General features: G+C 49.0%; 4 protein-coding genes and 2 long non-coding RNA genes across 11 annotated transcripts; 3 read left to right on the top strand and 3 right to left on the bottom strand.

The window, feature by feature from the left end:
- Window positions 1-92: 92 nt before the first annotated feature.
- On the bottom strand, window positions 93-2,571 carry LOC132514409 (uncharacterized). The gene is made up of 3 exons (XR_009538772.1): window positions 2,475-2,571; window positions 928-1,165; window positions 93-432 (listed from the first exon to the last, which is right to left on the bottom strand). It is a non-coding gene; the product is annotated as an uncharacterized LOC132514409 (long non-coding RNA).
- On the top strand, window positions 2,521-9,016 carry CA14 (carbonic anhydrase 14). 2 transcript variants are annotated; one of them, XM_060139069.1, is made up of 12 exons: window positions 2,521-2,759; window positions 2,963-3,024; window positions 4,997-5,017; window positions 5,982-6,161; window positions 6,672-6,814; window positions 7,041-7,136; window positions 7,332-7,398; window positions 7,596-7,753; window positions 7,862-7,982; window positions 8,202-8,222; window positions 8,348-8,432; window positions 8,555-9,016. In XM_060139069.1, exons 2-12 carry the CDS (start codon window positions 2,970-2,972, stop codon window positions 8,616-8,618), a joined length of 1,011 nt encoding a protein of 336 aa, XP_059995052.1. In that variant the 5' UTR covers window positions 2,521-2,759; window positions 2,963-2,969; the 3' UTR covers window positions 8,619-9,016. The 2 variants fall into 2 exon arrangements, with proteins under 2 accessions (XP_059995052.1, XP_059995051.1); XM_060139068.1 differs by having other exon boundaries at window positions 2,921-3,024.
- A 331-nt stretch (window positions 9,017-9,347) lies between these two features.
- APH1A (aph-1 homolog A, gamma-secretase subunit) lies at window positions 9,348-12,992 on the bottom strand. Of its 2 annotated transcripts, XM_060139066.1 has the most exons (7): window positions 12,638-12,992; window positions 11,910-12,080; window positions 11,670-11,743; window positions 11,311-11,433; window positions 11,030-11,157; window positions 10,485-10,608; window positions 9,348-10,148 (listed from the first exon to the last, which is right to left on the bottom strand). In XM_060139066.1, the coding sequence occupies exons 1-7, from the start codon at window positions 12,973-12,975 to the stop codon at window positions 10,084-10,086; spliced, it is 1,023 nt and encodes a 340-aa protein (XP_059995049.1). In that variant the 5' UTR covers window positions 12,976-12,992; the 3' UTR covers window positions 9,348-10,083. The 2 variants fall into 2 exon arrangements, with proteins under 2 accessions (XP_059995049.1, XP_059995050.1); XM_060139067.1 differs by lacking the exon at window positions 11,030-11,157 and having other exon boundaries at window positions 12,638-12,989.
- Window positions 12,993-15,344: 2,352 nt separating this feature from the next.
- Window positions 15,345-21,123, top strand: C2H1orf54 (chromosome 2 C1orf54 homolog). Of its 3 annotated transcripts, none has more exons than XM_060139063.1 (6): window positions 15,345-15,410; window positions 16,602-16,685; window positions 17,087-17,145; window positions 17,563-17,673; window positions 19,791-19,889; window positions 20,561-21,123. In XM_060139063.1, the coding sequence occupies exons 1-5, from the start codon at window positions 15,365-15,367 to the stop codon at window positions 19,884-19,886; spliced, it is 396 nt and encodes a 131-aa protein (XP_059995046.1). In that variant the 5' UTR covers window positions 15,345-15,364; the 3' UTR covers window positions 19,887-19,889; window positions 20,561-21,123. The 3 variants fall into 3 exon arrangements, with proteins under 3 accessions (XP_059995046.1, XP_059995045.1, XP_059995047.1); XM_060139062.1 differs by having other exon boundaries at window positions 19,788-19,889; XM_060139064.1 differs by lacking the exon at window positions 19,791-19,889 and having other exon boundaries at window positions 20,561-20,639.
- On the top strand, window positions 20,586-27,334 carry CIART (circadian associated repressor of transcription). 2 transcript variants are annotated; one of them, XM_060139060.1, is made up of 6 exons: window positions 20,586-20,667; window positions 23,377-23,793; window positions 23,961-24,036; window positions 24,264-24,342; window positions 24,476-24,578; window positions 26,675-27,334. In XM_060139060.1, exons 1-6 carry the CDS (start codon window positions 20,662-20,664, stop codon window positions 27,200-27,202), a joined length of 1,209 nt encoding a protein of 402 aa, XP_059995043.1. In that variant the 5' UTR covers window positions 20,586-20,661; the 3' UTR covers window positions 27,203-27,334. The 2 variants fall into 2 exon arrangements, with proteins under 2 accessions (XP_059995043.1, XP_059995044.1); XM_060139061.1 differs by lacking the exon at window positions 20,586-20,667 and adding an exon at window positions 22,741-22,815.
- Window positions 21,094-22,416, bottom strand: LOC132514404 (uncharacterized). The gene is made up of 2 exons (XR_009538771.1): window positions 21,850-22,416; window positions 21,094-21,373 (listed from the first exon to the last, which is right to left on the bottom strand). It is a non-coding gene; the product is annotated as an uncharacterized LOC132514404 (long non-coding RNA).
- Window positions 27,335-27,996: the final 662 nt, after the last annotated feature.

Raw genomic sequence — 27,996 nt, 5'->3', positions numbered from 1 at the left:
GCCCACGCTCGCCGCAGCTAGAGGAAGACCCAACGCAGCCAAAAATAAATAAATAAATAAATTTATTAAAAAGAAAAAAAAGGACCTCTTAAGAAAAAAACAAACCCTTGGGACGTACGTTGTGGTCCAGTGCTTAAAACTCCACGCTCCCAATGCAGAGGGGCCAAGCTTGATCCCTGGTCAGGGAACTAGATCTCACATGCATGCCACAACAAAGATCCCACGTGCCGCGACTAAGACCCGGCACAGCCGAGTAAATAAATAAATAAAACAAGGCAAGAAAAAACAAACCCAAAAGTCACCACACTTGGATACCTTTGACTCTCTGACTGGTTCATATTTCACTGCATTTGGAAGGACAGGAGATGGCGCCAGAAGGCAGCAGAACTTGGTTTTAGCAGGGTTTCAGCCAACCCCAGAGTGAGCAAAGGGCTAGAGGGAGAAGTAGGAATTAAAACAAAGGCATCAGAGTTTGAGTAGCAACTGTGGGGGCGTTTTTTTATTTTAACATGTAGGGGTCCTCCTGACACTACTCCAAATCAGCCTGGTGACAACAGGAATATCCACAGTAAAGCCAAAGGTAAAAATAAAGGTAACTCCAATAAAAATTTTAAGAAATAAATAAATAAAGGCAAGTGCCTGGAGTTTGCCTCCTTTCCCCCTCTCTCCTAGATACCAGGGCCTTCGTCCTTTTGGGAAGCATGAGGGCCTGGAGGGACTGCTCACTCAGAAGTGGGAAGATGCTGATTTGGGGCTAAGACATCTTTGTGAAACATTATTCAGTTGTGTAGGCAAAATGCCAAAGCCCACCAGTAGTGAAACACTTCCCAGAAGGAATCACACACAAAACATTTTGAATTGAAACTTTAAAAATTAAAAAATTCATAGACAACCAGGAGGTGGCGCCTGGTAAGACACGTTACCTACCTTGGGAGGCTGCATCACAGCCCCAGACACTCCAGGGGAACTCTGTCCTGGCAGAGGTCATTCTGTCCGGGCCTCTTCTTTCCTACCTTGCAAAAGATGTCTCTGCTTTCTTTCTTTTTTCTGTTCCTCTGTGTTAACTGTCCTGATTCCCAGTAAGTATAATTTACACTTTAAGCCTTTTCTTCTTCTTAGATGGGATGAGTGGGGCTTTGGGGGAACATTGAAACATAAAACTTATCTGTAAGGGAAAAGTAATTCGGAGGGTGATGAAAGAATTAAAAAGGAAATGACATCTGCAAAATGGCTTTGCTTTGCAGATCAACCACAGTGGACAGAAAAGCATGGTAGGCTCCTGCCTCTGCAGGGGCTGATGATCTAGCAGATGCATTATTCTGTTCACTTGGCTTTTATCCTGCACCCTTATTTAGCTTCCGCTCCCTTTGTTTTGGCTATTTATTGCTACTTGGCAGAAGCAAGGAGGGCAGAAGGAGCTCAAACGGGTGCATCTTTCTGGCTGTGACTCCGGTGAAGGGTATCAGGAAAAAGAGATTTCAAAGTCTGGCCTGAAGTTATCTTTGGGTTTCACATTCTGTAGTGAGGGATTTAGGATGTACATTCCAATCGGGATTTCCAGTCCCGTGGGGGAACAAACACCAGCCCACATTCCTGAGACTCGGCAGCCTCTATGCTCCACTTGCCCAGTTCTCTGGTGGCAGTTTTCACTCAGTCCCAAAAGTCCTGCCTCAGCCCTTTGTTGGGCAGGAGGGAAGACCCTGGGCCCCTCTTCCACTCCAACAGGATCACATGGTCTCTCTCTGCTCCCTCCCCTCTCTTGCCCTGGAGTCCGCCTTTTTTCTGATGGTGGTAGTGATTGTTTCTAAGGTCACCCCGTCTCTCCTCCTGCCCTGGCCACCGTGCCAGGGGTCAGTGTCCTCTTTGGTGACAAAAGCCGCCCTAGATCTGGACTCCCTGGGGAGGGAGATGGCTGGGCCTCACAGTTGGAGCCGCTGTCTCTCCAGGGTGTTGCTGCAGCCCCACCCCCCGCTGGGCACACAAATGGGCTTTATTCAGCAAACAAAACCACCCCCCTCCCAGGCCACACAGGCACGTGGACCCAGCCTCACCGTGGGAAGCCGGTGGTGACAGGCGCAGGAGAAGGAGATCGCTCCAAACGAATTCCCTTTGCCTCACTTCTCTTCCTTATTTTCCACACCCCACGTTCTGGTCCTTGACTTCCTCCCCTCCACCCGCACCCTGAGTCTCCCAGCTCCTTCTCATTTACCTCTCTCCTAACTCTGCACTCTTCCTATTCCAGGGCACTCACGTTCTGCAGGGCGTGGGGAACGGGTCCTCCCACCATCTGCCCTACACCATCCAGGGAGTTGCTCCTCAGAGGAGAAGCCAGATGGGGAATAAGAACCCCTGAGGGAGCTGGATGGGACCCCAGAGGATCGGACCCCCAAACCCTCCGTTCCTGCCCCCGCCCATTCCAGGGGACACCCTTCTCAACAGTGTCTGTGTGAATAGCAGAGGAAGGAAGAGCTCACCCCAGCTGCGCTCCTGAGCCAGGGCCAGGTCCCCTGCGAAACCCGCTGTGCTGCGCTCTGAGCAAGGCCATCCTGCATGCTTAATCGGCTATTTAAGGAGCTGTTCGCCAACAACCCAGACAGTCCCCACTCCCCACGTACACCCGTCCAGAGCCACCTTAAAAGCGGGAGGCAATTGTGAAGTAGCTGGCCAGCAAGTGGAGTGAAGACTGCAGAGGGAGATAAAAAAGAGAGGGCAGAAAGAGAGGCAGAGAGAGATTTATCCTGGGAACCCGGAAACTCACGGTACCCCACTGAAAACCAAATCCCCTGGAAGCCCGCAGAGGCACAAAGAAAGCAAGAGAAAAAGATAAATACACTCAACTCCAGGAAACTTCTCTTCTCTCTCCCCCACCCCTCCGCCTCTCTCTCTCCCCCTCCTCTCTTCCCCCCTCTCCCTGCCCTAGTCCTCTAGTCCCCAAACTCCCAGTACCTTGTGTTTCTTCCAGGGATACCATGTTGTTCTTCACGCTCCTGCTAGAGGTGATTTGGACCCTGGCTGCCAACGGGGGTAGGTACATCTGGATGTCTGTGTGTGTGTCTGTGTGTGCTGATGTACACATGTTGCCATGCATGCTTAATGGAGGAGGAGGAGTGTAAGAGGAAGCCTAGGGCTGGAATAATAGGCTCAGGGATGCAGGGGAAAAGACAGGACTGGGGAGGAGACCACTTTCCTTCTTTTCCCTTTGCCATTCCAGCCTTGCTGTTCGTGGGGATGGGGGCAAACTAGCCTGGGTCAGGATGTGTACACACACTGCGGGAGTCACTTTGCAGGCTGCAAATTCTCTCCGGAGCTCCTTCCCCCACTGCCCTGGTCCCAGGCAACCCTCCTGGTCTTCTTTATCTACAAACTCATCCAATTAGGGAGCCAAAGAGGCCTGGAGTGAAAAGATAGAGGACTGATGGGGTGGGGGGAATACTCCTGCCTCCTGCCAAACTCACACCCTGATCCCTGACTATGAACCTCATGGCCAAAGTCCCCTCTCGGTTCTATGGGGCGACTAATTTCCCGGTTTTTCCTGAAAGCTGTAGCAATAACAGTCAACACTCTTGGGCCCTTTACAATTTACACAGGACTTTCAGGAACTCCCAGGAGAGGAGGATGGACTCTTGAGGGGGAACAGGCCGAGGTGCTCCAGGAATGTCCCCAGAACCCCTAGCCCTCATTTTTGTGATCCCTGTGCCTAGCACATAGCAGGTGTGTAATTAAAATTTGTTGGAAGAACAGGATGAGGGGGGTATCTAGAGGGCAGAAGGGGAACACAAAGAAGATGATGGTGAGGGGCACCCAGCCGAGGAGAGTTGTAAATTGCACCTGAGGAGAAAGGAACCAATTGGGGAAAAGGAGGAAGAGATGTAAAACTACTGTGCTGAGGATTTGGTGGGAGGGGAAGGGCAAGGCTCTCAGCCTGCCCAGAACCAGGGAATTCGAGTTGTTGAAGTGTCCCACTGAGCTGGTGAGTGAGAGGCTGCCTCCAGCCCTCCCTTGCGCTGCTTTTCAGAATTGTCTGAACGAAGGGATGGGCCAGGAGAAGAGCCCAACGATGAGATCAAGGATATCTTAGAAGTCTGAGGGGTTTGTTTAAGGGAATAAGAGAGAGAGAGAGAGAGAGACAGGGAGGAAGTTAGAATTTTTCTCCAAAGTTTCTAGCAGTTTGAATAATGCAGAGACAACCCACAGGAAGGCCTCCCTTTCCCCTTGAAGCAGTTTGGCCCTGGGTGAGAGCTGGACCAGCAGGCCCCCGACCTTTTAGCTGGAGACAGGACTGCACGAGAGCCTGGCATGTGACCCAGCTGGCAGTGCCCTTTTCCATACACAACGCTTCACTTTCATCCTGTCCCTGCCAGCCTGGCGGCCTGTGCCCACCCACTACCCTCAACGTGGAGCGGACCCTGCCCGATTCCCACCTTCCCCAGCCATCTGGGAATCTAGGGAGCAGAGGTTCCTGGTGATGGGGAAAGTTTCCTTTAGAGTTCCTGGGACCAGAGGAGGAACTTAAATGTTAATTCACAGCTCAGTGCCTTCTTTCGTGCAATGCTTCCAAGCAAAGGAATAATGGCCCTCTCCCCTCAGCAGCACTGCCCGCCCACGCTGAACTCCTTGCCCCTCTCTTTGTTCCAGTCCCTTTCTTCCAAACCCTACACCGTCACCTCAGCCCCATCTTCTAAGAGTTAGATTGGCTTGGCAGAGGCTGTAGAAAAGTGAGGGTTGGGTATTTTGCACATTTGGATCCAGGTTAATTTTAGTCTCCTGGCTTTATCTCTTTTCATTTCTCCTCCCCCTTTACTCAGCGAGCACAAGCACAGCCTGGTTGGTGATTTTAAATAGGGCCCCCCCCACCCTCGACCTTTCCACCGAGGTGTCCAGTTTCAGGGCTTCCTTTGGGAAGTGGTAGAGCAGAGGGAGGAGAAAGGGGGGCGGGGTGGAGGAGGGCCCTGCCCCAGGCTGCGCTGGCTGTAACTCGAATTATTCTGCCTTGCAGGTCAACACTGGACATATGACGGTGAGAGCAGAACCCAAGGCCTACCGACACCCCTTTCCCACTGGGACCTCTTCACCTGGCGGGAAGACTTAGCCACGTGGGTTGGGAGGTTTCCTCCAGCTTCTCACCCTAGCTCCTTCCTTCCCCGACTCCCCATGCCCCAGCTTTCACATATATGATTCCTAGACGCTGTTCTAACAATCAAATCCCACACACCCTGATTCAGCAGAAAAGCCAGTTATGTCCTCAGTCAATCTGTGCGGGAATGAGGGAGCTGGAGTGGAAAGGGAACTGGGTGGGGAAAGGCGCCATAAGCTTAGCTGCCAATTCTCCTCCTGGCTCGCTTTCTATCCTGATGGATCCTACCCCCACCTGAATCTGGAATTGGGACAGAGCTTGAGGTCAGGGGTGAGGAAGAGGTCGGCAGGACAGTTTGTGACCCTGGCAGAGGTGGAACCCGATTCCTTTGCGTTTCTGATTAATAACTTAAACCGAATTCCAGAGTCAATGCAAGGTCCAGTGCGAAAGCAAGAAGTGAATGATGGAAAGTCAGCAGATCTGAATCTTAAGGCCACCTGATAGGGGGGCCCCAAGGAGACCCTACCTCTCTAGGACCATTTCATTTCCCCAGTTTTCCTGCTCCTACTCAAATCCCACCTTTCTGGGTATGCGGGCTTTCTATCCATCCCCTCTTCCTCTCATTTAGCTTTCTTGTCTTCCAACAAGAAGACAAGTAAGTAAAAGCAACTGCTCCCCGTTCATCAGGAGAGCTGGGGAATCATCACTGCCTCTGCGTAGGTGAAGGGACTGCAGCAGCAAGTCCAGGAGGGGCTCCTTGCTCACCCAGCCCTGCACACCTGGGGGCTTCATCTGGGGTGGAGAGAAGTGCATTTCTGCCTCCACACGGGTAAAGCTGGGTGAAGGGTTGCTGAAGGGTGGTTAGGGGCTGGAGGACAGGACAGATGTCTGTGGTAACCCCCACCAGGTCCACATGGTCAAGACCACTGGCCAGCCTCTTACCCTGAGTGTGGAAGCAACGCCCAGTCCCCCATCAACATTCAGACAGGCAGTGTGACTTTTGACCCTGAGTTGCTACCTCTGCAGCCCCATGGATATGAAGAGCCTGGCACCGAGCCTTTGGACCTGCACAATAATGGCCACACAGGTAAAAAGACCAGGCCTCCAAGGAGATATAAGCTCCAGTTCCAATCTTAGGAGTCAGAAGTGAAGAAGCATTCTCCTAACTTCAATTCTCAGAAGGTTTCATCTGTAAATTTGGAGACATGAGAATGGGGATCAGGCTCCTGTAGCCAAAGGTGGGAACTGAATGTGTAAGATCAAGCTTTATGGGTGGGTTAGCATCATAGCATTGACTAGATCTTTACGAGAAAAGCAGTGGCTAGGACTTCCAGCCAGTGGTCCAGTGGTTAAAACTCCAAGCTCCCACTGCAAGGGGGCACGGGTTTGATCCCTGGTCGGGGAACTAAGATCCCACATGCCGCACGCAGGGCGCGGCCAAAAAGAAAAAAGAAAAGCAGTGGCCTATGGGAAGAAGTGGGTGATGTGCAGGGAGACAGAAAAGGCTGGCCAAATCTCCCCAAAGTGGTGGCAACCCAGGGGTGGGAACGTATCCACATTCGTCCACCAACCCTAACTCGCTCTCTTTCCCTCACAGTGCAACTCTCTCTGCCCCCAACCCTGTATCTGGAAGGACTTCCCCGAAAATACGTAGCTGCCCAGCTCCACCTGCACTGGGGTCAGAAAGGATCCCTGGGGGGGTCAGAGCACCAGATCAATGGCGAAGCCACAGCTGCAGAGGTACCAGGGAGCAAAGCCTGGATTAGGACACAGTGGTAGGCACTGTCGGTGCCAGGGGAAAGGAAGGATCTGGAAACTGGGGAAAGTCATACTTGGGGGAAAAGGGCAAGCTTTGTGGGACAGATTTAGGGCGTGCTAGAGGTGGTGGTGGTGGCTAGGATAAAAGCTTTTGGGAGGGGGTGGTGGAGAAACATTAAATGATTCAATTCCCTCTCCCCTCCCTCAGCTCCACATCGTACATTATGATTCTGATTCCTACGAAAGCTTAAGTGAGGCTGCTCAGAGGCCTCAGGGCCTGGCTGTCTTGGGCATCCTCATTGAGGTCAGTGGCCCCCAATCCCTCCTTGGTCTCTCTCCACTTCCTCTGCATCCCTCAGTCCTATTTTGCCCATGTGTGCTGCTGGTCGCCCTCCCAAGACAAGTCAGCAACCCATTCTGACTATTTATCCTATACACAAGTGTCTTACTCCAAACATGGACTCATCCCGAACTCTCTCACCCTTTCCTCCCCATACAGGTGGGTGAGACTAAGAATCCAGCTTATGAACACATTCTGAGTCACTTGCATGAAATCAGGCATAAAGGTGAGCCCTAAAAAGCTATCTTAAGACAAAGTAACATTAATTAGGCTTCAGGGAAATTTCTCAAAAAGGCCTGAGAGGCCTGGAACGAGGCAGTGAGTTGGGGCCGGAGGTAGGTAGGGTGTTCGCTTCTAGGAGCCCTGTCTAGGTAAGCGAGGGTGCAGTGAGAGGGAGATGAGTCCTAGTCTGTTCTTGCCCAGATCAGAAGACCTCAGTGCCTCCCTTCAACCTGAGAGAGTTGTTGCCCCCACTGCTGGCGCAGTACTTCCGTTACAATGGCTCGCTCACCACACCGCCCTGCTACCAGAGTGTGCTCTGGACGGTCTTCAGTCGAAGGGCCCAGATTTCAATAGGACAGGTGAGTGGTGGAGAGGTGAGACAGCAGACATAGCTGTAACCTCAAACCCTTTCCCACTCCCGAGAGCGAGTGCCACTTGTCCCTTAATCCCACTCTTCTACTTCTCAGCTGGAAAAGCTTCAAGAGACACTGTTCTCCACGGAAGAGGAGCCCTCTAAGCTCCTGGTACAGAACTACCGAGCCCCCCAGCCTCTCAATCAGCGAACGGTCTTTGCTTCTTTCATCCAAGGTAACTGTACAGGGCTCAGAAAAGGAGACGGGAAACTGGGGGACTCAATGGCAGGAACTAGGGAACCCCTGGGAAGGAAAAGAAGGCTACCAGGGGAAGGGATTTCCAGGACTTGCTTGGACTGGGAACCATGCCCCACCCCCGAGTACTGGCACGGTGTGCTGCTCCCAACTGGGGTGGGGATCTAGTCTCACTGACCCAAGTTTTCTTCCCTTACAGTGGGATCCTTGTATACCACAGGTAAGACAGGCCTACCCATGTATCGAGGGGTGGAGTGCAGGGTAGGGTTCTCCTCAGTGAGTTAGGGAAAAGCTCAATATCTATGTTAGTCTTAGGCTGACACCTTCCACCTTTATCTCTCCCAGGTGAAATGCTGAGTCTGGGAGTGGGAATCCTGGTTGGCTGTCTCTGCCTTCTGCTGGCTGTTTATTTCATTGCTAGAAAGATTCGGTGAGTTCCTATTCTCCATTCCTCCAGTCTTTTCTTTGGCGTTGAAAAGCATTCGCCTACTCCACCTCGAATCTGTTTCGCCTAGGACATTAGCCATTTCCACGAACCATTCTCCCTTTCAGGAAGAAGAGACTGGGAAACCGGAAAAGTGTGGTCTTCACCTCAGCACGAACCACCGAGGCATAGACTCCTTCCCGGTCACCACAGATGGCTTCCCCTCGCCTATCAGGGAGCTTCTAAAGTGGGGTGCAGGGACTGGCCAGAAAATACTGTAGGAGTAGGCTGACATCCCTCCTTCCTCCAGACAGCCCCTACACAGAGGTATGGACAGGCTCTCATTCAAGGAAGAACAGAACCTTCAGCCTCTCAAAACACGTAGATAAGGACAGCCCTATGTTGACAATGCAGAGGGTGAACTGTGTTTAGTTGTAGGGGAAGCTGGGGATGTGCCCCAAAGTCCCCCACCCCCTCATCTCTGTATCCCTGTCCCGAGATATAGTACAAGATCTCCCCTTAGGAAAAAGGGTTGCTGCTGCTATGTTTTTTTCCCTCAATATATTAGGAAATTAAATTTGCCGACCCCGCCTCTGGCCTTACTTTGGGGGCTCTTGAGAATGGGAGAATTCCTTAATGCCTCAGATGGCAGAGGTGGGCAAAGGGTATGGAAAAGGACGAATGGGTGAGTAACTCCTTTTACCCCAATCCTGGAGAAGGGGAGATCCACTGCTAGAAAATGCTTAACCCAGAGCTTCTGACATGTTAGACCCCCAGCCCAGATTTCTGCCCTTGTATCGAAGCTATGCTTGGAGGGAACGAGAGGTTGCCAGGTTAGGAGGGAGGTTGGAAAAGAGACATGAGAGGGCAGAAACCTCAATCAACATGTTATCCCCTCCTTTTAAAGCCAAGTTCCCCCACAATTATAAAGTCCTTTTTATTGGTCAAAATCACAATCACCTTGATTAAAAGGATGGGATACGCCATCCTCAGCAGAAAATGATACAGTTTATAGAAAACCTCCCCGCCCCCCCCACATCCCCCAATTAAAAACTAGAAAAAAATCTGCCCTCCTTCCCTGCGATGTCACGGTAGGCTGACTCCCCCAGTGGCACTGCAGCTCTGGAGTGGGCCAGCTCCCCGCAGCACCCTCCAGTTCACCTTGGGGAGAGGAGGGATGCTGGTGGTCAAGGAGGTTGAAACATTAGTTCCAGTAATACCAGTTCCCAAACATGCACTTCCTTCCTTTCCCCCAAAGCCTGGGACCAAGGGGAAAGCTGGATAGATATAAGCCCAGCCATAAGGAGCAATTTGAGGAGGGAAAATATAGTCCAAGGAGGTTAGGAGAAGAATTAACACATACTTCCTCCCTCCTCCCACTTCAAAAGAAAAAGGCAATTTGGGGGTCTTTATCACACCAGAAATGGTTCCCCTCAGACCTGAGAAAAAGACTTAAGATATCCAGTCTGGGGAGGGGGTACTGGGAAACTCAGAGCTTGTCTACCCTTGAACCTCCAATTGACTTCATCTCCACAGCAATGGCTAAACTAGGTCCCTTTTCTTGGCAACCTGCACTGTCCAGAACAGGAGATGGAGAAATACAGGGCGAGGAGATCAGGAGGGCACCCCAGGCCCAGGGGTCCCCCCCAAGGTTCCCTCAGTCCTCGGGTGGGATGCGCAGGGCAGAATACACCATCACCCGACTGTCCTCCTGCCGTCGGCCTGCAGAGGGGAATGGGGGTGAGTCTCGGGCAGGGTGAGAGCAGAGCACTGACACATGGGGAGTCCTGGACAACAAGGGGGGGTCCCCAGATGGTGGGGATAAGTGCAGATTCAAACCCACCAGTCACTGACTGGCTGAACCCAGACTGCTCCTGGTAAAGCCTAGAGACTAAAGGTCATGAGTGGACAAAGCAAAACCCTGAAGGTGGTGGAATAGACCGACGAGGAGACAGAGAATGGTGGGCAATGGACCCGGGCTAGGGCTGGGCTCAGTCACGGGCAGTGGGCAGGCAGGTGGGATCTGTCAGGCGATCAGTCCAGGTAGTCAGTCCTTACACGAGAGACTGCGCTGGATACTTCGGAAGGACCCTCCAGCTGTGATGAAGGCCCAGAGGCCCATGGAAACAGTGACTGCATAGATGGGCAGCAGGCTGGCCTCGTACCAGGGGTTCAGGAATGTCTGGGGATGGGGGAAAGAGTAGAAAAGAGGTTAGATTCTTCCTCTAATCCCCATATTCTCTTTGTGCCTTTGACCCAAATCTCCCCCAGATATCTCACTCGAATCTCCCAGTCCTTCAGAACACCGATATCATCACGGTTAAGGGCATTTGTGATTTTTCAGCCCCCTCAGAGGTTTCTGCCACTCCTGCTCACCTCAGGCCATCTGCATTAGTTTGACTAATCCATTCAAACTCCTCCCTAGAGCATCCCCAGAGCAGGTTATACAATTGATGCTGAGGTGAGAGACGTCTAAAGACTCACCTTTCTGCCTCCTCCCAAGGTAAGTTTTTAAATGTTAAGAAGTGAGAATATATTTCCCCTCCATCCCACTCACCATTAAGTTCTTTTCTCTCTAACTCAGGCCCCTGTCCCCAACTCACCAGTCCCGATGTCAGTAGGTGACTCCCAACCACCAGGCCCAAAGCCCAGTACCGTCTCCTCTCACAGGCATCAAAGAACACAACTCCCCAAAAGGTATGGAGCAGGATAATGGCTGCTGTCAGAAAGGCTGCAGGGAGGGAGATGGGGATGAGATACATCCCTCATCTTCTCCCAGCCTCCTGAGATGTTGAGCCAAAGAAGTCTCCCAGGGAAGGCCAATAAATCAAATCAGGGTCAGGGATGAATGGGGCATGGAGGCAAGAAAGAAAGTGGACCTTACCTGAAGTCAAGAAGTAATAGGGTGAGTCTCCATGGATCCCAACCACACCTGGCCCAAGTGCATCGGCCAAAATATTGATAACAGAGAAGACACCACTGATGATACCGAAGGAAAGACCAGAAACTGGGGGGGAGGGAGGGCTTCATCAATGTCAAAGATCACTATAGCCTTATTACCAGTGATCCCTCCCCATTCCCAGTCACAGTTCCCCCACACCTACTCTCCCTCCAGACCACCTCTCCTTGGAAGTCAGGTATGAAGAAAAACAAGAAGCCGCTTAGGACATGTGGATGTTTAGAGACTTCCCTGGGAGAGAGGAGTGTCCAACTCCCTCCTCCAGTCCCTCTCCCTTGGCTCACCATAGGCCATCTGGCGGATGGAGATGGGTGATCTTCCGTCCTCACTCAGCGATGCTAACCCCTCATCTGCCTTCCTGGGGTGGGGTGGGTGGGATAGGGGAAACATGAGGGAGGGCAGGAATCGCCTTCCCCTCTAATATCTTCCCTTAGTACCTCCTCGTTCAAACCACCACCCAGGGCTGCCCCACTTATAGTTCAGTCTTCTGCCCTTCTCCCCTCCAGACCACCCCAACTCCTTACTTAAGCAGCTTGTAGTAGGCAAAGCGGAACACCTCCTGTAGAAGGACAGAGACTGCAGCACCAAAAATCAGAAGGCCATACTGGAGTCGGGCATCCGACCGGTCGGTCACATGGACCAAGATGAACCAGACCACAGAGGCCAAGAGCAGGGAGACCAGCCAGAAAAATGCCCTGAGAAAAGACAAAGGCAATCAGACAAGCAAGGGTAGGGGGCAACCAGGGAAATCAAAGAGGGGAACCAACCAAGGCTGCAGCATAAAAAGTGGAAGTTAGACTTCCGGATTGTCCAGGGAGACAGGGAGGAGATAGGATAGGTGTCTCCACCAAGGGAGTTTGTAGGGATCTGAACGCAGGGAAAGGGTAAGAAATCTGATTAAAGAGTCTTCAGAATGATGAGAGCCAGAGTGTAGGAGGACAGGAGGGCGAGGTATCCATTCCTGGATACTCCCTTAAGGCCGGCCGAGGTCAGCACAGCCCCCTTCCAAGTCTTCGCCTTGGGCCTCCTCGGACGTCGCAGGAGGAGTATAGGAGGAATCTGTGCGATCTCTGGAAGGCGGAAACCAACTGCGGGAAAGGGCGAATCACCCAGATCCCTGACTCGACCCTCTCCAATCTTCACCTCCGACTTGTCTCCCCCTCTCAGGCTCCCAGCTCGCCCCAGTTCCTCCAGCCCCTTTTGGATCTCTCTCTTCGGCGTCCTCCCGCGTCTCCCCAACCCCTTAACTCACCCCGCGACCAAGATGATGACGCGAAGCGGGTCTCCTGCCACAGTGATCAAGAAAAGCGCAAAGGCCGGGCCGAAAGCGACGAAAGTGCATCCGAAAAACACTGCGGCCCCCATGGCTGGGCAGCTGGGGGCGAGGTGGGGGCCCGGCCAAGAGAGGCGAAGGGATGAAGCACGCCAGCCAGGGAGTCCGCGTGGGGTGGCGACGCGACCCCGTGAGGGGCGCGGTGCAATGTCACCCCGGACCCCCGGGAAGGCGGGGACACCGAAACCCCAGATACAGGTCGGCGCGACTTCCTCTACGGAAGCCGAGGAGGGGACAAACCCCTGCCGCGGCCCCATGGCCACCTCCCATCTAATCCCCACCCCCTGGAGGCCAATGGAGAACCCGCGGGGGCGGAGCTGCGGAGGCGGGGGCGTGGCTTCACGACGTGCTGGGAGTTGTAGTCCTGCCCTCCTCCTGGACCTCGGCCCTGGGAGTGGCTCCAAACGGTTAAACATGTGGGCTGGGCCCGAGCCCAGTTTCCTGGTTCGGTTCGACTTTGGTCGCTGTTCCCTTTCGGTATTTTATGGGGCAGGGTGGTAGCAATCCTACGCTTCTTGAAGAGCTGCAGAGGGGGGAAGATCCTGTTGGAACCTAAAGGACAAATACAAAGAAAGCACAGGATAGAGGGTGCAGGGAGATAGGGACGGGTATTGTTCTTACTTGAATGAGAGGAAATGAGCTAGAGCTACTGCCTAAGAGATGAAGGTTACACTTAAAAGTAGGAGCTCTTTGAACAGGCTAGTATAGGAAGCATGCAATACAGTGTATCGCTAATGAAGCCTTCATCCGTAATGACAAGAGAATCAGAGGGAAGTAAAAGGAGCCTGGAGAGCAATGTTAGGAAGGTTAGAGGGGATTTTGAGTTAAAATCGGGAGTTAAAGTTGTTTGTAAAAAGCAATTCGAGCTATGGAGTTGGAAAATGACACCCCACCACCACTAGCCCACCAAGTTACTCAGTTCCTTTTATGTCATACTTCCTCCATTTATTTTCTGAAAATGAACCTCAGTAGTGTCTTTTCCTCAGGCTGGGGGAAGAGAAGGCGCAGAGGATGCATATTAGAGCAAAGAAAGTTAAAGTATGAGAAGAGGGTATTGTATCCTCATTTGGATGCAGGTGGGGTTAGTCCTTAGGGAGGATGTTTGGGAAAAAGAGTACCAGGATGGGAAAGTGAGGGAAACTGGAATATTGTTCTTGAGAGAGTAATCAAAGTACCCAAAAAATCTGTAGAAATTCTTCAGAGAGAACCAGGCTTACTTTCCTTCCTGGAAATGATTTATGGCAATGCATAGATGTACATCCACATAAGAGTTTTCCATTTTTTTCCAGGAAATTCTGGAAAGGAGCTGAAGGAATAGATTATATAGATGTACGTGAGAAGTCACCATGCAAATCCTCCCCCAATAAGGTTAAGAGGGTGGGAACATCCTGGCCAGTGCTCAAGACTCTATTGTCTTGCTTCTGAGCATAGCAATCCAGAAGAGATAGGGATAAGACAACTCTTCTCATCTCTCCTTCGAGCTGTTACCACAGCATTTGCTGACTTAAGAACGGGAATCAAACCTATCTTGTTCATTGGTAGTTCCACAGAGACTTGCATAGTGTCTGACTCATAGTAGATGTTGAATGGATGTTTATTAACTCCCTTAAAAAAAAAATACCTGCATTCTTTTCTTATTCCCTTGCCTCTGAACCCTGAATTGCCTATCAGACTAGGCCTAGCACACTGTGCCTAGCACATACATTATGTTTGATGTTTCTAAATTGAATTGAATGAAAATGGGAAATATAAAAGCAGAGAGAAGGATAAGATGAACTCCACCCCTGTAGGCTAGAATGAAGGGAACATACCAAGTGACTGAAAGTGGGAGAAGGGGTGTGGCATATACAGCAGGGAAAGAGACTACCTGCTTCCTCCCTTTTCCCATCCTGTGTGCAGAAAGTTGAGAAAGAAGTGAGGTGAGATCAGTACTTAGCAGAGAGGAAGTAACTAGTCTTGACTGAAAGTTGTTTTTTTTTTTTGAAATCAGAAGCAATGCAGCAGGTGCTTGGAGAGTCAGACAATGATGTTGATATTGTTCCCATACTTCATAGTCCGAGACACGCAGAGAAGGAAAACTATTTTCAGTCTAGAAAAAATGTTCATCCCTTCCTAAGAATATTTTGACTGTGAAGAAAGAGATTGTGCTGAAGCCTCAGAGAGAAGGGCAGCTCTGGATAGTGATAGTAAGTTAGGGACAGTGAGAGGGAGGGTGAGCTTTTTGTGAGGACTGGGAACAAGGAAGGAAAGTAGGTGAGAGGGGAAACTCCTTGGTAGGCTGGGGTTTTTGTTGTTGTTTGGTTTGGGTTTTGGCGGGGGGTTTTGTGGGTTGGTTGGTTTGTTTTGTTTTTCTGGAAGTGGCAGCAGGAGGCCTGAATGGATCTAGTCTAGAGCCAGAGAGTCTCAATGAACATGTTTCCATCAAAGTTCACTTTGCCTCTCTTGATCTGGGCAGCTGTGGCTGAGGACCGCACTGGTAGTAACTGATGGCCCAGTCAGTAAGCAAGTGGGCGGGGAATTCCCCCCCTGGGAGAAGATTGCTGCAGCTCCTTCCCTGCTTTGGAGGAGGGCAGAAGGCGGGGTAAGTTTGGTGGGAAACGCTGTAATTTCCTTTTTTACTTTCAAGGCACTAGTGCAGAATCCAGAATGGATGTCCTCTTTGTAGCCATCCTTGCTGTGCCACTCATCCTGGGTAAGTACACGTCTCTCTCTGAGCTTTTGAGCCAGGTCTTCTACCATAAATGGGGTGGGAGAAAAGAAAATGAGGAGAGGGCGGGAGGTGCAGTTCAATAAGGAGTGATAACACTTTCTCAACTGTGTTAGATGTCAGGGGCAGAGGGGGAACCTGGAAATTAGGGCCAGGAAAAGGGGAGGAGAGCATAGTCCTGTCAAAGAAGAGACAGCTGATGGGGATGGAGCCCCAGCCATGGGAGGTCCTAACAAGAGTGAATTCAGCTCACCATAACCACAGAGTTGAACAAGATGAGAAGGACTAAAGTGAGAGTGGAGAGAGGTGGACTCTTTGAAGGTGGGGCAGTCTGAAACTAGCAAGGGAAGCCAGGGTATCTTCTTTCCCAGCGAGTTGGAGAAAAACTTTGTATTAGTAAAGACACAGAAGGGGTGGCTTTTCCATAGTGAGTACTGTCTGCCTTCAGGGACAAGGTCCCAAAAGTAGCTTGGCTCCTTCCCTCCTTTGTTCCCAGTCTGCCAGGTGCTCTCATTGTTTCCTTTTCCTCCAGACTCTGTGTCATTGCTTGGGGTTAAGAGAGAGCATTCAAGGAGCTTAGGGAAATATTTAGCAGGAGGCCTAGAATTCCTGACCCAGTCAAGTCCAAGCCACATATTTTTAATCCTGGAAAGGAAGAAAAACTAATGCAGATGGATCATTTAGTCCAGCTGACTCATTTTAAAAAAGCAGATGTTAACTGGCTTGTTCAGAGATATTCTACTAGTTAGCATTGAAACTGGAACTAAAGCCCAAGTCCAAGAGGCTGTGTGTGTGTGTTAGTTGTGGGAGACACTGATAAGAGAACATCTCTCACAAATACAGTAAGTCTAGAGCATACTGAGGAGTGGATTTGGAGGTCTTAATTTCTGGTGTCTCTCTGCTTCCTACCTTTTTAAGGCTTAGTTTGGGTTACAGTGTGTGAAGGGACCCGTTTTCTCTTCTGGGAGTTCCCGGATTGAAAGGGCACAGTGTAACAGGTCTCATCAGAGTTATGGAGCCCAGAAGACTGAGAAAGGTTTAGAGGTACAGAGGCAGGGAGATAGTAGAGTGGAGGCAGAAGGAAAGGAAACTGATAGAGCTGAGGTCAACGTCAGGTGTCCTTCTATTGCTAAGGAGTTCCAGATGCCCCCTGACCTCTAGTCCTTGTCCCCCTAGGACAAGAATATGAGGATGAAGAAGGACTGGAAGAGGATGACTATTATCAGGTGGTCTATTATTACACAGTCACCCCCAACTATGGTGAGTATGTATGAGGTTCTGACCCTTCTCAGGATGGAGAGAGGTTTGGGGGATGCTCAGTTCTGACACTTTGACGTTTCCTTTACAATGGTATAACTAGGTCAGAAAGAAATGTGGCTATGAGCAAAGACTATCAAGCTCATGATGTTATGTCTCAAACTAGTGATTTTCAAGCCTTTAGAAATCAGAAATTTTTCAAATTTGTACATGATTTTAGATACCAGATTGAAAATATAAATGCATACACATTCACAAACATTTTAACATCAAAAGTTCATTAGAATTATACCAGTAAATTTTACAACTTGAGCAAATTGAAGTATTCTGAACAGTTTCTTCCTCTTCTCATTTCCAGATCTAGTGCTACCTTTGTTACTACTAATTTTTTTTCTCCTCCCCAGATGACTTTGGTGCAAACTTCACTGTTGATTACTCTATGTTTGAGTCAGAGAACAGGCTGGTGAGTGATATCTACATGACCCTCTAGGAGGATCAGGATAGGTAACAGTTAAAAAGAAACTGGTCATTGTTGAAATGTAAGTGATGAACAGGAATAAAAATTAGTTAGGTGAAGTGAAACTAGGTAGTGAGCCCAAAACAAATTTGTTAACCAAAGCTGGGGATAAAGCCAGAATGCAGTAGGTTTGCTAAGACACTGAAAGGGAGGAGCAATCCTTGAGTCAAGGGAAATGGTGAATGGGATGGGTACATAATCCATGCAAACATGAAGTAGGGAAGATCCCTGAGTTTAAGTCTTGGGGGACGGGAAGGGGGGAGAAGAGGTGGTGAAAGAGAAAAGAACTCTAAATAGAAAATCTGTGAGGATGTTGGATGGAAGCAGTGATAACTCTGTGTTTCCTAATCCTACTGAGGGCAGAACAAGTGGGATAAGGAGGTAATGGAAGCAGTAGAGACTACCATTAGTCGTGAAACAGACCCTGCAGACCATCAGAAGCCTGTAACAGAGAAACCAGTGACAATGGAACCAGTGAGTGGATTGGGGATAAGGGGGGGGGCGGGGAGACAGACAACCCTTACCCTGGATAGATCCCAGAGCTGGTGACGTGCAGCAGAGGGAGGCTTTGGTGGATGGGGGAGCCAAATAACTAGTACTACAATGCAGGTGTTCATCTCAGCTTGGCCATCATTGCTTTCACTGAGATTTAATACTAACCCGTATACAGAACACTGGGAAGATTTGGTGCAGTTAAATTTCAGTTGAATAGTATTTAATGTGTAAGTAACCTATGCCTAGAGCTGCTGCTGCTGATGATGATGATGAAAAAGAAATCTGTGATGTTGTTATTGTCCTCAAAGTATTCATAAAACTCAAGTTTACACTTATGAAACATTTAAAACAAAATGAAAAGATTTGTAACAATGTTAAATTGCATATACATTTGACAGCATATGACAAACAAGTGCTTTAGGCTGTGGAAGGAGAGAGACTAGCACAGGCTGAAGTTGTCTGGAAGACTTTTAGGAGGTAATTATGCTTGAAATACACTTTGAAGAATAGGTGAGCTTTTGGTTGGCAGGAAGTTATGAAAGGATGAAAGCAATTAGGGGGAAGAATAGTTATTCCAAGAGTGAAAGAGCTGCATAGACAAGGGGGATAGAACAAGCAGGGTATGTTTAGTGGATGGAGTATGACTGAAGGAGAGGGTATATGGAAAGGAACAGTGGGAAATTAAGAAATAACATTTACAATGCTCCAAATATTTGCTTGATAATCTCACGTATGGGAAGATAGGGCCAAATTACAGAGTCTGAAGTATCAGGGAAGGTTCAGACTTATAAGCAATAGGGAGCCTAGTAAGTTCTTCAGTGTGGTAAACACACAATGAAAGTGGTATTTTTGAAAAATGATTTATCTGGTTGTATGAAGGATGCAGTGGAGTGGAGAGAGACTCATGAGATTTGCATCATTCCAGAAACAATCCATTAAAGGTCTGGACTAGGGAAGTGGCATTTTGAATGGAGAGGAGAAAAATAAGAAACATTTTGAAGAAAATGCCTTGCTCCAGTGATAATTTCATATGGGCAATAAATGAGGAGAGAGTTAAAATAGCTTAAAAGTTTTAAACATGGATATCTGGGAAAACGGTTGACCAAAATGGGAACTGTGGGAGATTAGAATGATTTAGGAGTGAAGTTATAAATTTGGTATTGGCCAAGCTGAATTTATAATGACAGCCCTATGAGGGTGTCGTAAAGGTAGCTGAATTAAGTCAGTGCTACAGTTCTAAGTGCCAAGTCACAGTCACAAAAGTAGAGCTCATTAGAGCCAGTACACACAGAAGACCAAAAGGCCAATGACTGTGCCGGTAGTTAGTAGAAGAGGAATCAACAAAGGAAATGGAAACGAGCTGATTGGAGAGGTAGGCAGATAGCCAAATTTATATTTTAAAGTCTAGAAGAGAAAGCTTAATACAATCAATCAAAAGCTACCAAGAGGCCAAGGAGAAGGAGGTGATTGATAATCACAGAGAAAGTAGTTTTAATTGAGTGGATGTAGCAAAAGCTAGATTTTGTGGTGTTAGAGCGGGAATACATTGTGAGGAAGTGGAGGGAGAGGATAGACCAACCATCTGAGAAATCTGGTAATGCAAAAAGAGAAGCAACAGCTAGAAAGGGCAACAGGATCAAAGTGCAGTCTGAATATAGTTGAACACAGATGGGAAGATTTAGTAGAAATGGAAAGCTGATGCTTGACAAGGACAGATAAATATTTTAAAGTGTATAGTAGGCTCTCTTTAGATTGTAAACTCTGTGAGGACAGAACCACTGTCTTAATTATATTTATGTCCCCCCTATGGCACCTAGCACAGTGACTAGTATAGTGTCATGCACATAGCTTAAAAAACAAAACAAAAAACATCTCATTGAATTGAGTCAGGTCTCCCTGGTATGGTCAGGAATGGCTGAAAGGCACAGAGGAAAGGACTTCTTATAGTGATGGGGAGGAGGGCTGGATCTTTCTCTAAGCTCAGAGGAAAGAAGACAGAGATTGGTGTAAAGAGATGGTTATCCTTCCAGAGTGGGAGGTGGGCAGTAGGAAGGGTGACACTAGCCTACTATGAGGGGATGTCTGTATTTTAGCAGAGTCCAGATCTGAACAATGCTGTATCCAGTCTGCAGAGTCCTGGTGCACTCCTTCTGTCCTGGGCCCTCGTTCAGGGGGGGATGTATTTCATGTAGAAGGTGAGAGTGCAGCCATTGGCCTTGGGGGAGTCTGTGAAGCAATTTTACCAGTATCTCTGGCTAGTGTTTCCAGCCTGGTCAATTCTGTCTGAGCTGCTTAAAGAGGGATCACATATAGAAAAATCTTATCTAACTTTAAGGAGGTTTAGGAGATGTTGAGGCAAAGGCCTTTGTCATAAGAGTCATTACTCTTTCTGAACTGGGAGGATTTCAGGACCTCCTAGAGCAGAAGCAGGTGGAATGGAGAAGAAACTTCTCCAGGTTTCCAGTCTGCCTCGAGGAATCAAAGCTGGCCTGGTTTAAGGCTCTTCAGGTGCTAGAGGGCAAAATGGGAGGGGCCCTACAACCTGGCAGAGTCAAGAGGCGAAGTGGGGGTGGTTCCCTAATGTAGGGGAGAGATGGTGGAAAGGGGGAAGGAAGAGAAACCTGTATTATAGGGAAGGAATTTACGTTGGTAATCTAAATAACTATGGGCATGAAGGGTTTAGCAGAAGGAAGGAGTAAAGAGGGGAGGGGGACACATGTAGTGGATGTCATGGGGAAATCTAGCTCAAAATAAGAAATCTGGGGGGTTTCCATAGAGGTGGGAGGGTCTTCCTGAGTCCCCTGACCCTGTTTTTTTGTTTTTCCCTTTCTTCGTTGTTTTTTTTTTTTGTTTTTTTTTTTTTTAGGAGAGGGAACGCTGCTACGACTCATTGGATGGGGATTTGGGAAGAGGAGAGTGGAAGATTAAATAAATAAATGAAGTAATCTGGTTACTCTCTACTCCTTTATGAGGGTCAGTTCTAAAGCTGCAACACTGAAGAGAGCACCAGGATATAAGTGTGTGAAGGGTAGATTAGGAAGGGAGTTAGGCGACAGTAGAGTTAGAGGGAATTATTAGGGCTGTGAAAAAATAAACCCTGAAATTTTGGGAAGAATGGAGAAAAACACCCACAAACAACAGGTTTATTCACAGCCTATAATTCCCTCTAATTCTACTGTTTTGCTTTATCATATATGGTGTTGAGACAGTATATCTGGAGAAAGAAAGTTGAAGTGGAACCCTTTTTATAAAATAAGCACATTGTTAAACATACGTAAAATATCAAAAACTACTTAGAATAGATTTTTAAAATTCACACCCTCCTCCCCTTATCTCCCCCCTCCAGCCCCTAACTATGTACCTTTTCAGTTAGTAATTAAGGCATTCGAGGACAGACTGTTTTTTTCTTTTTATAAATTTATTTATTTATTTTTGGCTGCTTTGGGTCTTTGTTGCTGCAGGCTTTCTCTAGTTGCGGCGAGCGGGTGCTATTCTTGGTTGCGGTGCGCGGGCTTCTCATAGCGGTGGCTTCTCTTGCTGTGGTGCACGGGCTCTAGAGTGGGCTTCAGTAGTTGTGGCTTGCGGGCTCTAGAGTGCAGGCTCAATAGTTATGGCACATGGGCTTAGTTGCTCCGCAGCACGTGGGATCTTCCTCGACCAGGGCTCGAACCTGTGTCCCCTGCATCGGCAGTTGGATTCTTAACCACTGCGTCACCAGGGAAACCCAGGGACAAACCTTAAAAAGAAAAAAAATTTTTTTTTCCTTTTATCCTTCGACCCTAAAAAGAACTGGGCTGCCCCCTTGCGGCCTCTTCGATGTTATAGCTTCAATCAGCCCACAATCCCTGGGTCCTGTCCCCTTCTCTCCACTGTGCTCTCAATGCTGCAAGGGGGAGTTCCCCGGTGGCTTAGTGGTTAGCACTCCGGGCTTTCGCTGCGGTCACCCGGATTCAATTCCTCGTTGGGGAACTGAGATCCCGCAAGCCTCCTGGCACAGCAAAAGAAAGCAAACAAACAAAACAAAACAAAGCACTGCAAGGGCCAGTGAATAGTAAACTCCGGACTTGCCACCCTCCGTCCTTCAAATCTTCTCCAGAGGACAAATGAAGAAACTGAATCTGGACAAGTACATAATCTAGGAGATCAGAGACCTACCCACTCTCCTTTTCTTGTGCTAAGAAACACAGAACTAAGGGCGCAGGGCCCGGGGAACCGGGGTAGAAAAGTCAGGAGCAACCCGGCGGGGCTTTGACCTCTGGAGTCGTGGCGGGCGGGCATCTGAGCTGGTAACGTGCGTGGCGGGTTACATAAGGAAAGGGCTGGTGGAGCCGCCCCAGCGGGAGCCGGGGAAAGGACGCGGTGTTCTCGGCAGCAATCCCCACCCTCCTCACCCAGCAGGGCAGGAGGCACCCAACTTGTAGGAGAAGGAGGAGGAGGGGAGGGTGAAACAGAGACCGGGAAGTCACGAGAGCTGGGCCGCCGAGAGGGGGAGAGTATACATAGTGGCACACATCCATTGTCTCACACACGTTGCAGACGCAAGTCGCTGATCGTTTCCACGTGCTGCACTCGTGAGCGGAGGCGCTGAAAGAGGGGGCAGAGGGGTCGGTTCTCAAGGAAGAGCCAAGAGTCCCACATCTCAAGGCGCACTCCTTAGGTCACACAACCAGTCTGCACACTCCAGCTGCGCGGCTCCGGCACACCACCATCCTATTTAAAGCCACAGGCTCCGCCCTTTTCCTCCCCTCCCTTCTTTTCCACTCTTTTTCCATCCTCCTCCTTCTCTCATCACCGGGTCCTCCTCGCTAGCCGCATGTAGGGGCGGAGCACGGAATGCTTACCTTCCAACCAATCGTCACCTGACTGCCTCTTTATTGGCCGAGCCCCTGTATGCTGTAGCAAATGGAATGTGAACTTCAGTAACGAGAGTCACGTGCCACCGGCTAGACAACCAATGAGGGTGCGAGGTCTGTGTACGCCGGGGGAAGGCACGTGCGGAGCTGCACGTGTCTGGGAGGGGGAAGGGGCGGGACCCAGTGGGAGGGAGGCGGAGGTGGGTAGCCCTGACCCGACAGTCGGAGTAGGAGCTGGAGACAGCCTGGGCTGAGCCGACCGACACAGGTGAGGAGACTCAGGTCAGGGAGCGATCCGCGCAGCAGGATCAGACCCGGTGGGAGTGGGCTTAGGGACTCAACGCGGATATTGGTATTGAGAGGGATCGCATCACGTGGCAGGCGCGACTGGAGATGGTCCGGCGCAGGGATCCTGATCAGAAAGATTGGCAAGAGGAGGGAGGTTGCTGCGGGTCCCTAGGTGGGTTCGGGTGCCGCAGATTTCCAGCTTGCCGGTGGCGTGATCTCAGGTAGAGAGGCTCACTACGGGGTCAGGATGAGACCAGAAGAGGCGAACCGGGGAAAGGTGTCAAATCATTATATTTACTCTGAACTAAGGGAAAAAAGTATGTGTCAGGCTAAGAGCTGCTCTGCGGAGGCCAGAGAGGCAATCCAGGTTCTTAATGGAGGAGGGGAGGTGGGGAAGATGACTTTTTAAATTGTCCCTGAGACAGGTAATATTGGGGAGGGAGGGAGGAGATATTGTGATCGCAGACAGTACACCCTAGTCTCCCAGTCCATTTCCTAATACTCAGATTCTGGTTTCAAACTCCCTCTCTTTGCTCTTCAGTTGCAGGTCCCGATGTTTGGGTACTCCGGGAGCTGCTCTCCAGCCCCTGCTTCTGAACCCATGGATTCTCCATCTAGCGTTTCTTCCTACTCTCTTTATTCCTCTTTTTCCACCTCCCCAGTGAACAGTGACTCTGGCTTCCCCTCCGATAGTGAGAGGGACGACAAGTGGGCCCATGGCCCCAGGCCAGACACTGTTGGTCAGAGGGGAGGTTCTCGGCCCAGCCCTGGTCCTATCCGCTGCAGGCAACGACCCAAGGTTTCCAGTAAGCAACCTACAGCATCTCACTCGGAACAGCGGGGCTTGGCTTCTTCTATGTCAGGATCTGGGGTCAAAAGATCAAGAGGTGGTGAATTGGAGACCAGTCTAAACATCCAGGGTTGTACCACAGAAGGAGACCTGCTCTTTGCTCAGAAGGTAAGAGAAAGCTGGGGAAAGGAGATACGACCAAGTGGCTTAGCACCCAGTTGGTTGGTAAGGACCCCATGAGGATAGTATTGGCTCTCAGATTGGGAGATGGAAGAATAAGTACTGGTGTGGGCAGTTCTTGGTCTTCTCATACCCTTTGTCCTGTTTTTCTACAGTGTAAAGAGCTCCGAGGATTCATACCCCCTCTCACAGACCTACTGAATGGACTGAAGATGGGTCGATTTGAGAGAGGTAGTTATCTGATTACTTGTATTCATTTGAGCTACATTCATCTCTCTGTCTCTCAAAATATGTTTTGAGTGTGTATTTCTCTTAAGTCTTTGTTTGGGGCCTGGATGATTAGCTTTTTCTCCTGTGACAATTTCTTTAGGTGAATCCATTTTAACCCCTTCTGTCTTTCCTTTACCTGATTAAATTCTTGAATCTCAATCCTTGATCTTTCTCTTTCCTGACCCCAGGATTGAGCAGTTTCCAGCAGAGTGTGGCAATGGACAGGATCCAGCGTATAGTAGGTGTTTTGCAGAAGCCACAGATGGGGTAAGTCCCCTTGATTCTTTCCTCAGTACTTCATAAAAGAGCTCTTTCCTCAGTACTTCATAAAAAAGGACCTATCTCCAGTCCTGTCCTGTTGCTTTTTTCACACCTAATGGCTTTTTTTTTCTCCTCACAGAGAGCGTTATCTCGGAACCCTGCTACAGGTAGAAGGAATGTTAAAGACTTGGTTTCCTCATATAGCTGCCCAGAAGTCATCATTGCATAGTCAGCTGACCAAGGTGAGAACTTATAAACCTGAGGAAAAGTTGGGGAAATAACCAAAGAAATGAAGTGTACATGCAGAAATGGGCTCCCTCTTGCATTTTCTTTTGGATCTTTTCAACAAGTTTTCTTTTCAGGGAAGGGAATGCCTAAACTTCCTTCATTGTCTTGATTCCTAGGTGTTTGGGGGTTCTATTTTGTTTGGATCATCTCAAGGAACTCCATGGAATTTAGCCCTGTTCCTCATGTTGTAGCTTATCTGCTTTCTGCATAGATACAGAATGCTTTTTACCTGGCCAAATGAATCATGCAGGAAGATTCCTCAGCTTCTCTCTGCAAATCTTTTCTCTTCTGCTGCCCCTAAACCCCTTTCCCTCTCCCTCTTTTTACTCCTTCCCAAGTACCCTTCTGGAAGCATGGGTTTTGAGGACTGGTCACAAGAAGTACATCACTGGGAGGGGTGAAGGCACCCATGGGGCACCCATAAGGAGAGTGTTGCAAAGATTCTTTTATTTTTTATTTATTTTTGGCTGCGTTGGGTCTTCGTTGCTGCACGCGGGCTTTCTTTAGTTGCAGTGAGCGGATGCCAGTCTTCGTTGTGGTGCGCGGGCTTCTCATTGTGGTGGCTTCTCTTGTTGTGGAGCACGGGCTCTAGGCGCACAGGCTTCAGTTGTTGTGGTACGCGGACTCAGTAGTTGTGGTGCACGGGCTTAGTTGCTCCGCTGCATGTGGGATCTTCCCGGCCCCATGTCCCCTGCCTTGGAAGGTGTAATCTTAACCACTGCACCACCAGGGAAGTCCCTGAAAAGATTCTTAGATCTAGTGTGGAATGACCTATTTTCTGTGCCTTCAAATAATAGAGTATGTAGGGGGCACTCAAATGATAGGGAGAGGAATGTTTCCTGTAGCTAATGGACAGTCCTTGTTTTCAACTGCTGTGGGCATAATTGAGTTGTAAATAAGCAGGAGGGGACTTCCCTGGTGGCACAGTGGTTACAAATCTGCCTGCTAACCCAGGGGACACGGGTTCGAGCTGTGGTCTGGGAAGATCCCACATGCCACGGAGCAACTAAGCCCGTGCGCCACAGCTACTGAGCCTGCGCTCTAGAGCCCACGAGCCACAACTACTGAGCCCATGTGCCATAACTACTGAAGCCCATGTGCCTGGAGCCTGTGCTCCTCAACAAGAGAAGCCACCGCAATGAGAAGCCCACGCGCCACAACGAAGAGTAGCCCCCACTCGCCACAACTAGAGAAAGCCCACGCAGCAACGAAGACCCAACGCAGCCAAAAATAAACAAATAAATAAATTAAAAAAACAAAAAAAGCAGGAGGGGGACTTCCCTGGTGGTGCAGTGGTTAAGAATCTGCCTGCCAATGCAGGGGCACAGGTTCGAGCCCTGGTCCAGGAAGATCCCACATGCCGCTGAGCCACTAAGCCCGTGTGCCACAACTACTTACTGAGCCTAAGTGCCACAACTACTGAAGCCCACACGCCTAGAGCCCGTGCTCCGCAACAAGAAAAGCCACCGCAATGAGAAGCCTGTGCACCACAACAAAGAGAAGCCCCCGCTCGCTGCAACTAGAGAAAGCCCATGCATGCGCAGCAACGAAGACCCAAGGCAGCCAAAAAAATAAATTAAATAAATTTATTTTAAAAATTAAAAAATAAATACATAAACATAAGCAGGAGGATGTTGCCTGCATATTAATCTACACTTCTTAAGGAACTCAACATAGGAAATTAGAACTTAAAATACAGAAATTGGGAAATGATGATTCCAGTTAAAAATAGACTTTTTAGAAAGAAGTTCTAAAATAAATTAGTTTATAAATAGTGAGAATCTAAGGGACTGTTTGTTTTATTTTGTATACGTGTGAATAGCCAGCGCCTATATAGTGTGTGGTACAAGAATTTGTTAAGTAAATGAAAGTACAGTTTGGTTACTAAAACTTTTACTTAATCATGGCCTGACAGGAAATTATCTATTGCATAAAACAAGGTATGTTAGCATTACAGAGTTCCCAAGGAAAGCAAATGTTTAAGCAACCGGGTAGAGTTAATCTGAAAGCTTTCTCATATAATTTTTTTCTCTTTTCTCCCTGTCCCAAGCATTCTTCAGGCCACCACAGTTATCCAGCTGCTTCCTCTCCTGCACTTTCTGTGGAAAAGATGGACCAGACACAGCTAGGACAGCTAATATTGAAACCAAAGCAGCCTTGGCACCTCACTGAATGGCCAGCTATGAACCTCACTTGGATCCACACTACTCCAATTTGCAATCCCCCTCTCAGTTCCCCAGGTACCATCTCCTTTAGCCATGGTCCTTTAGGCACTGGAACCAGCATCGGTGTCATCCTTTTCCTCCAGCATGGAGTACAGCCCTTCACCCACTCAGCCCCAACCTCTCCAGTTCCATCTACTACTACAGCATCTCCTGTCATCCCTGGTGATCCTAAGAAACTATCTGGAGAGGGGCCTTGTTGCCACAATTTGCCAGTAACTCTGCCATCAGACTGGAGCTGTACCCCATCCCCTCCTGGTCTACCCACCATGACCAGAGAGATGACCATGGGAGACCTACAACAGATGAGAAGCCACCCTTCTGTTGCTCCTGATGTCCATCCTCTCAATCCCTAATGCAGGACTTGAGACTGTAGTTTCTAATTTGTGTAAATATATGTCTCTCTATATACTTTTTAAACTGTTGATGTGTGAATTTGTGTTGAGGGAAGAGAAATCCTTTCTGATTAAATAAATTTTATACCTAAACAGTTTGCTGACAGGGGGAAATTGAAACCTTCTGCCTCGAATACCAATATTTATCCTCTGAGCTGCAGGAAAGAAAGGGGATGGGAATGTTTGTGAACCCGAGCTCCACCAAATTAGAAGTCTGGATGGGACAATATACGTCCTGTGGGAGAGGAAAAGGGACTCTCTGCTGCTATCTTCCTAGGGAACACCCTTGGGACAGTTACAGGGTTCAGAGTTGGGTTGTTTTTTCATTCAGGCCCAGAGACTAGTATCTTTCTGTTTGTGTCTCTCACTCTTGTAACCTTCCAGCTGGCCCAGACTAGCAGGTTCTACTGCTCTGGGGTAGCTCTTTGCTTTATTGGGAGCTGTTGATGCTTGTGGCTAAATGCATATGTAATCTACTGCTGCCAGAGGAGGGACACAAAAGCCCAGAACAGCCACTGTGGTTGCCAGTTTTGAAGAGGAAGCGGTGCCCCAGAACTGTCAGAATGGGAAGTCCCCTCAGATGCTGGGCCTCCTTCTTCAAAAACCTGCAGCTGCTAAATGTATGCTACCCAGTGTCATCAAAGGGCAAAACTGAAGTCTGTGAATTTACCTACGTCTACCCTTCTCCATGCATTACTCTTTCTGATTTGTCACAGTTTCCATCAAAACCATGTCCTCTCCCAGCCTTGGCAATG

This window comes from Lagenorhynchus albirostris, chromosome 2 (genome assembly GCF_949774975.1).
Source record: "Lagenorhynchus albirostris chromosome 2, mLagAlb1.1, whole genome shotgun sequence".
Taxonomy (NCBI): Eukaryota; Metazoa; Chordata; class Mammalia; order Artiodactyla; family Delphinidae; genus Lagenorhynchus; species Lagenorhynchus albirostris.
This window is presented reverse-complemented; position numbering and strand designations above follow the sequence as displayed.

Bases quoted from the DNA above. Each gene is read 5' to 3' on its own strand.
- CIART (XM_060139060.1), top strand. The intron at 23,794-23,960 runs GTAAGAGAAAGC...GTTTTTCTACAG, and splicing joins ACCTGCTCTTTGCTCAGAAG to TGTAAAGAGCTCCGAGGATT. The intron at 24,343-24,475 runs GTAAGTCCCCTT...TTCTCCTCACAG, and splicing joins TTGCAGAAGCCACAGATGGG to AGAGCGTTATCTCGGAACCC.
- APH1A (XM_060139066.1), bottom strand. From the start codon at position 12,975: ATGGGGCCGCGGCAGGGGTTTGTCCCCTCCTCGGCTTCCGTAGAGGAA. The intron at 12,081-12,637 runs GTGAGTTAAGGG...GTCTTTTCTCAG, and splicing joins GTCATCATCTTGGTCGCGGG to GGCATTTTTCTGGCTGGTCT. The intron at 11,158-11,310 runs GTAAGGTCCACT...CCCTCCCTGCAG, and splicing joins CTATTACTTCTTGACTTCAG to CCTTTCTGACAGCAGCCATT.
- CA14 (XM_060139069.1), top strand. From the start codon at position 2,970: ATGTTGTTCTTCACGCTCCTGCTAGAGGTGATTTGGACCCTGGCTGCC. The intron at 3,025-4,996 runs GTAGGTACATCT...TCTGCCTTGCAG, and splicing joins GACCCTGGCTGCCAACGGGG to GTCAACACTGGACATATGAC. The intron at 7,137-7,331 runs GTCAGTGGCCCC...CTCCCCATACAG, and splicing joins TCTTGGGCATCCTCATTGAG to GTGGGTGAGACTAAGAATCC.
- C2H1orf54 (XM_060139062.1), top strand. From the start codon at position 15,365: ATGGATGTCCTCTTTGTAGCCATCCTTGCTGTGCCACTCATCCTGG. The intron at 16,686-17,086 runs GTGAGTATGTAT...TCTCCTCCCCAG, and splicing joins CACAGTCACCCCCAACTATG to ATGACTTTGGTGCAAACTTC. The intron at 17,674-19,787 runs GTGAGTGGATTG...TCTGTATTTTAG, and splicing joins AACCAGTGACAATGGAACCA to CAGAGTCCAGATCTGAACAA.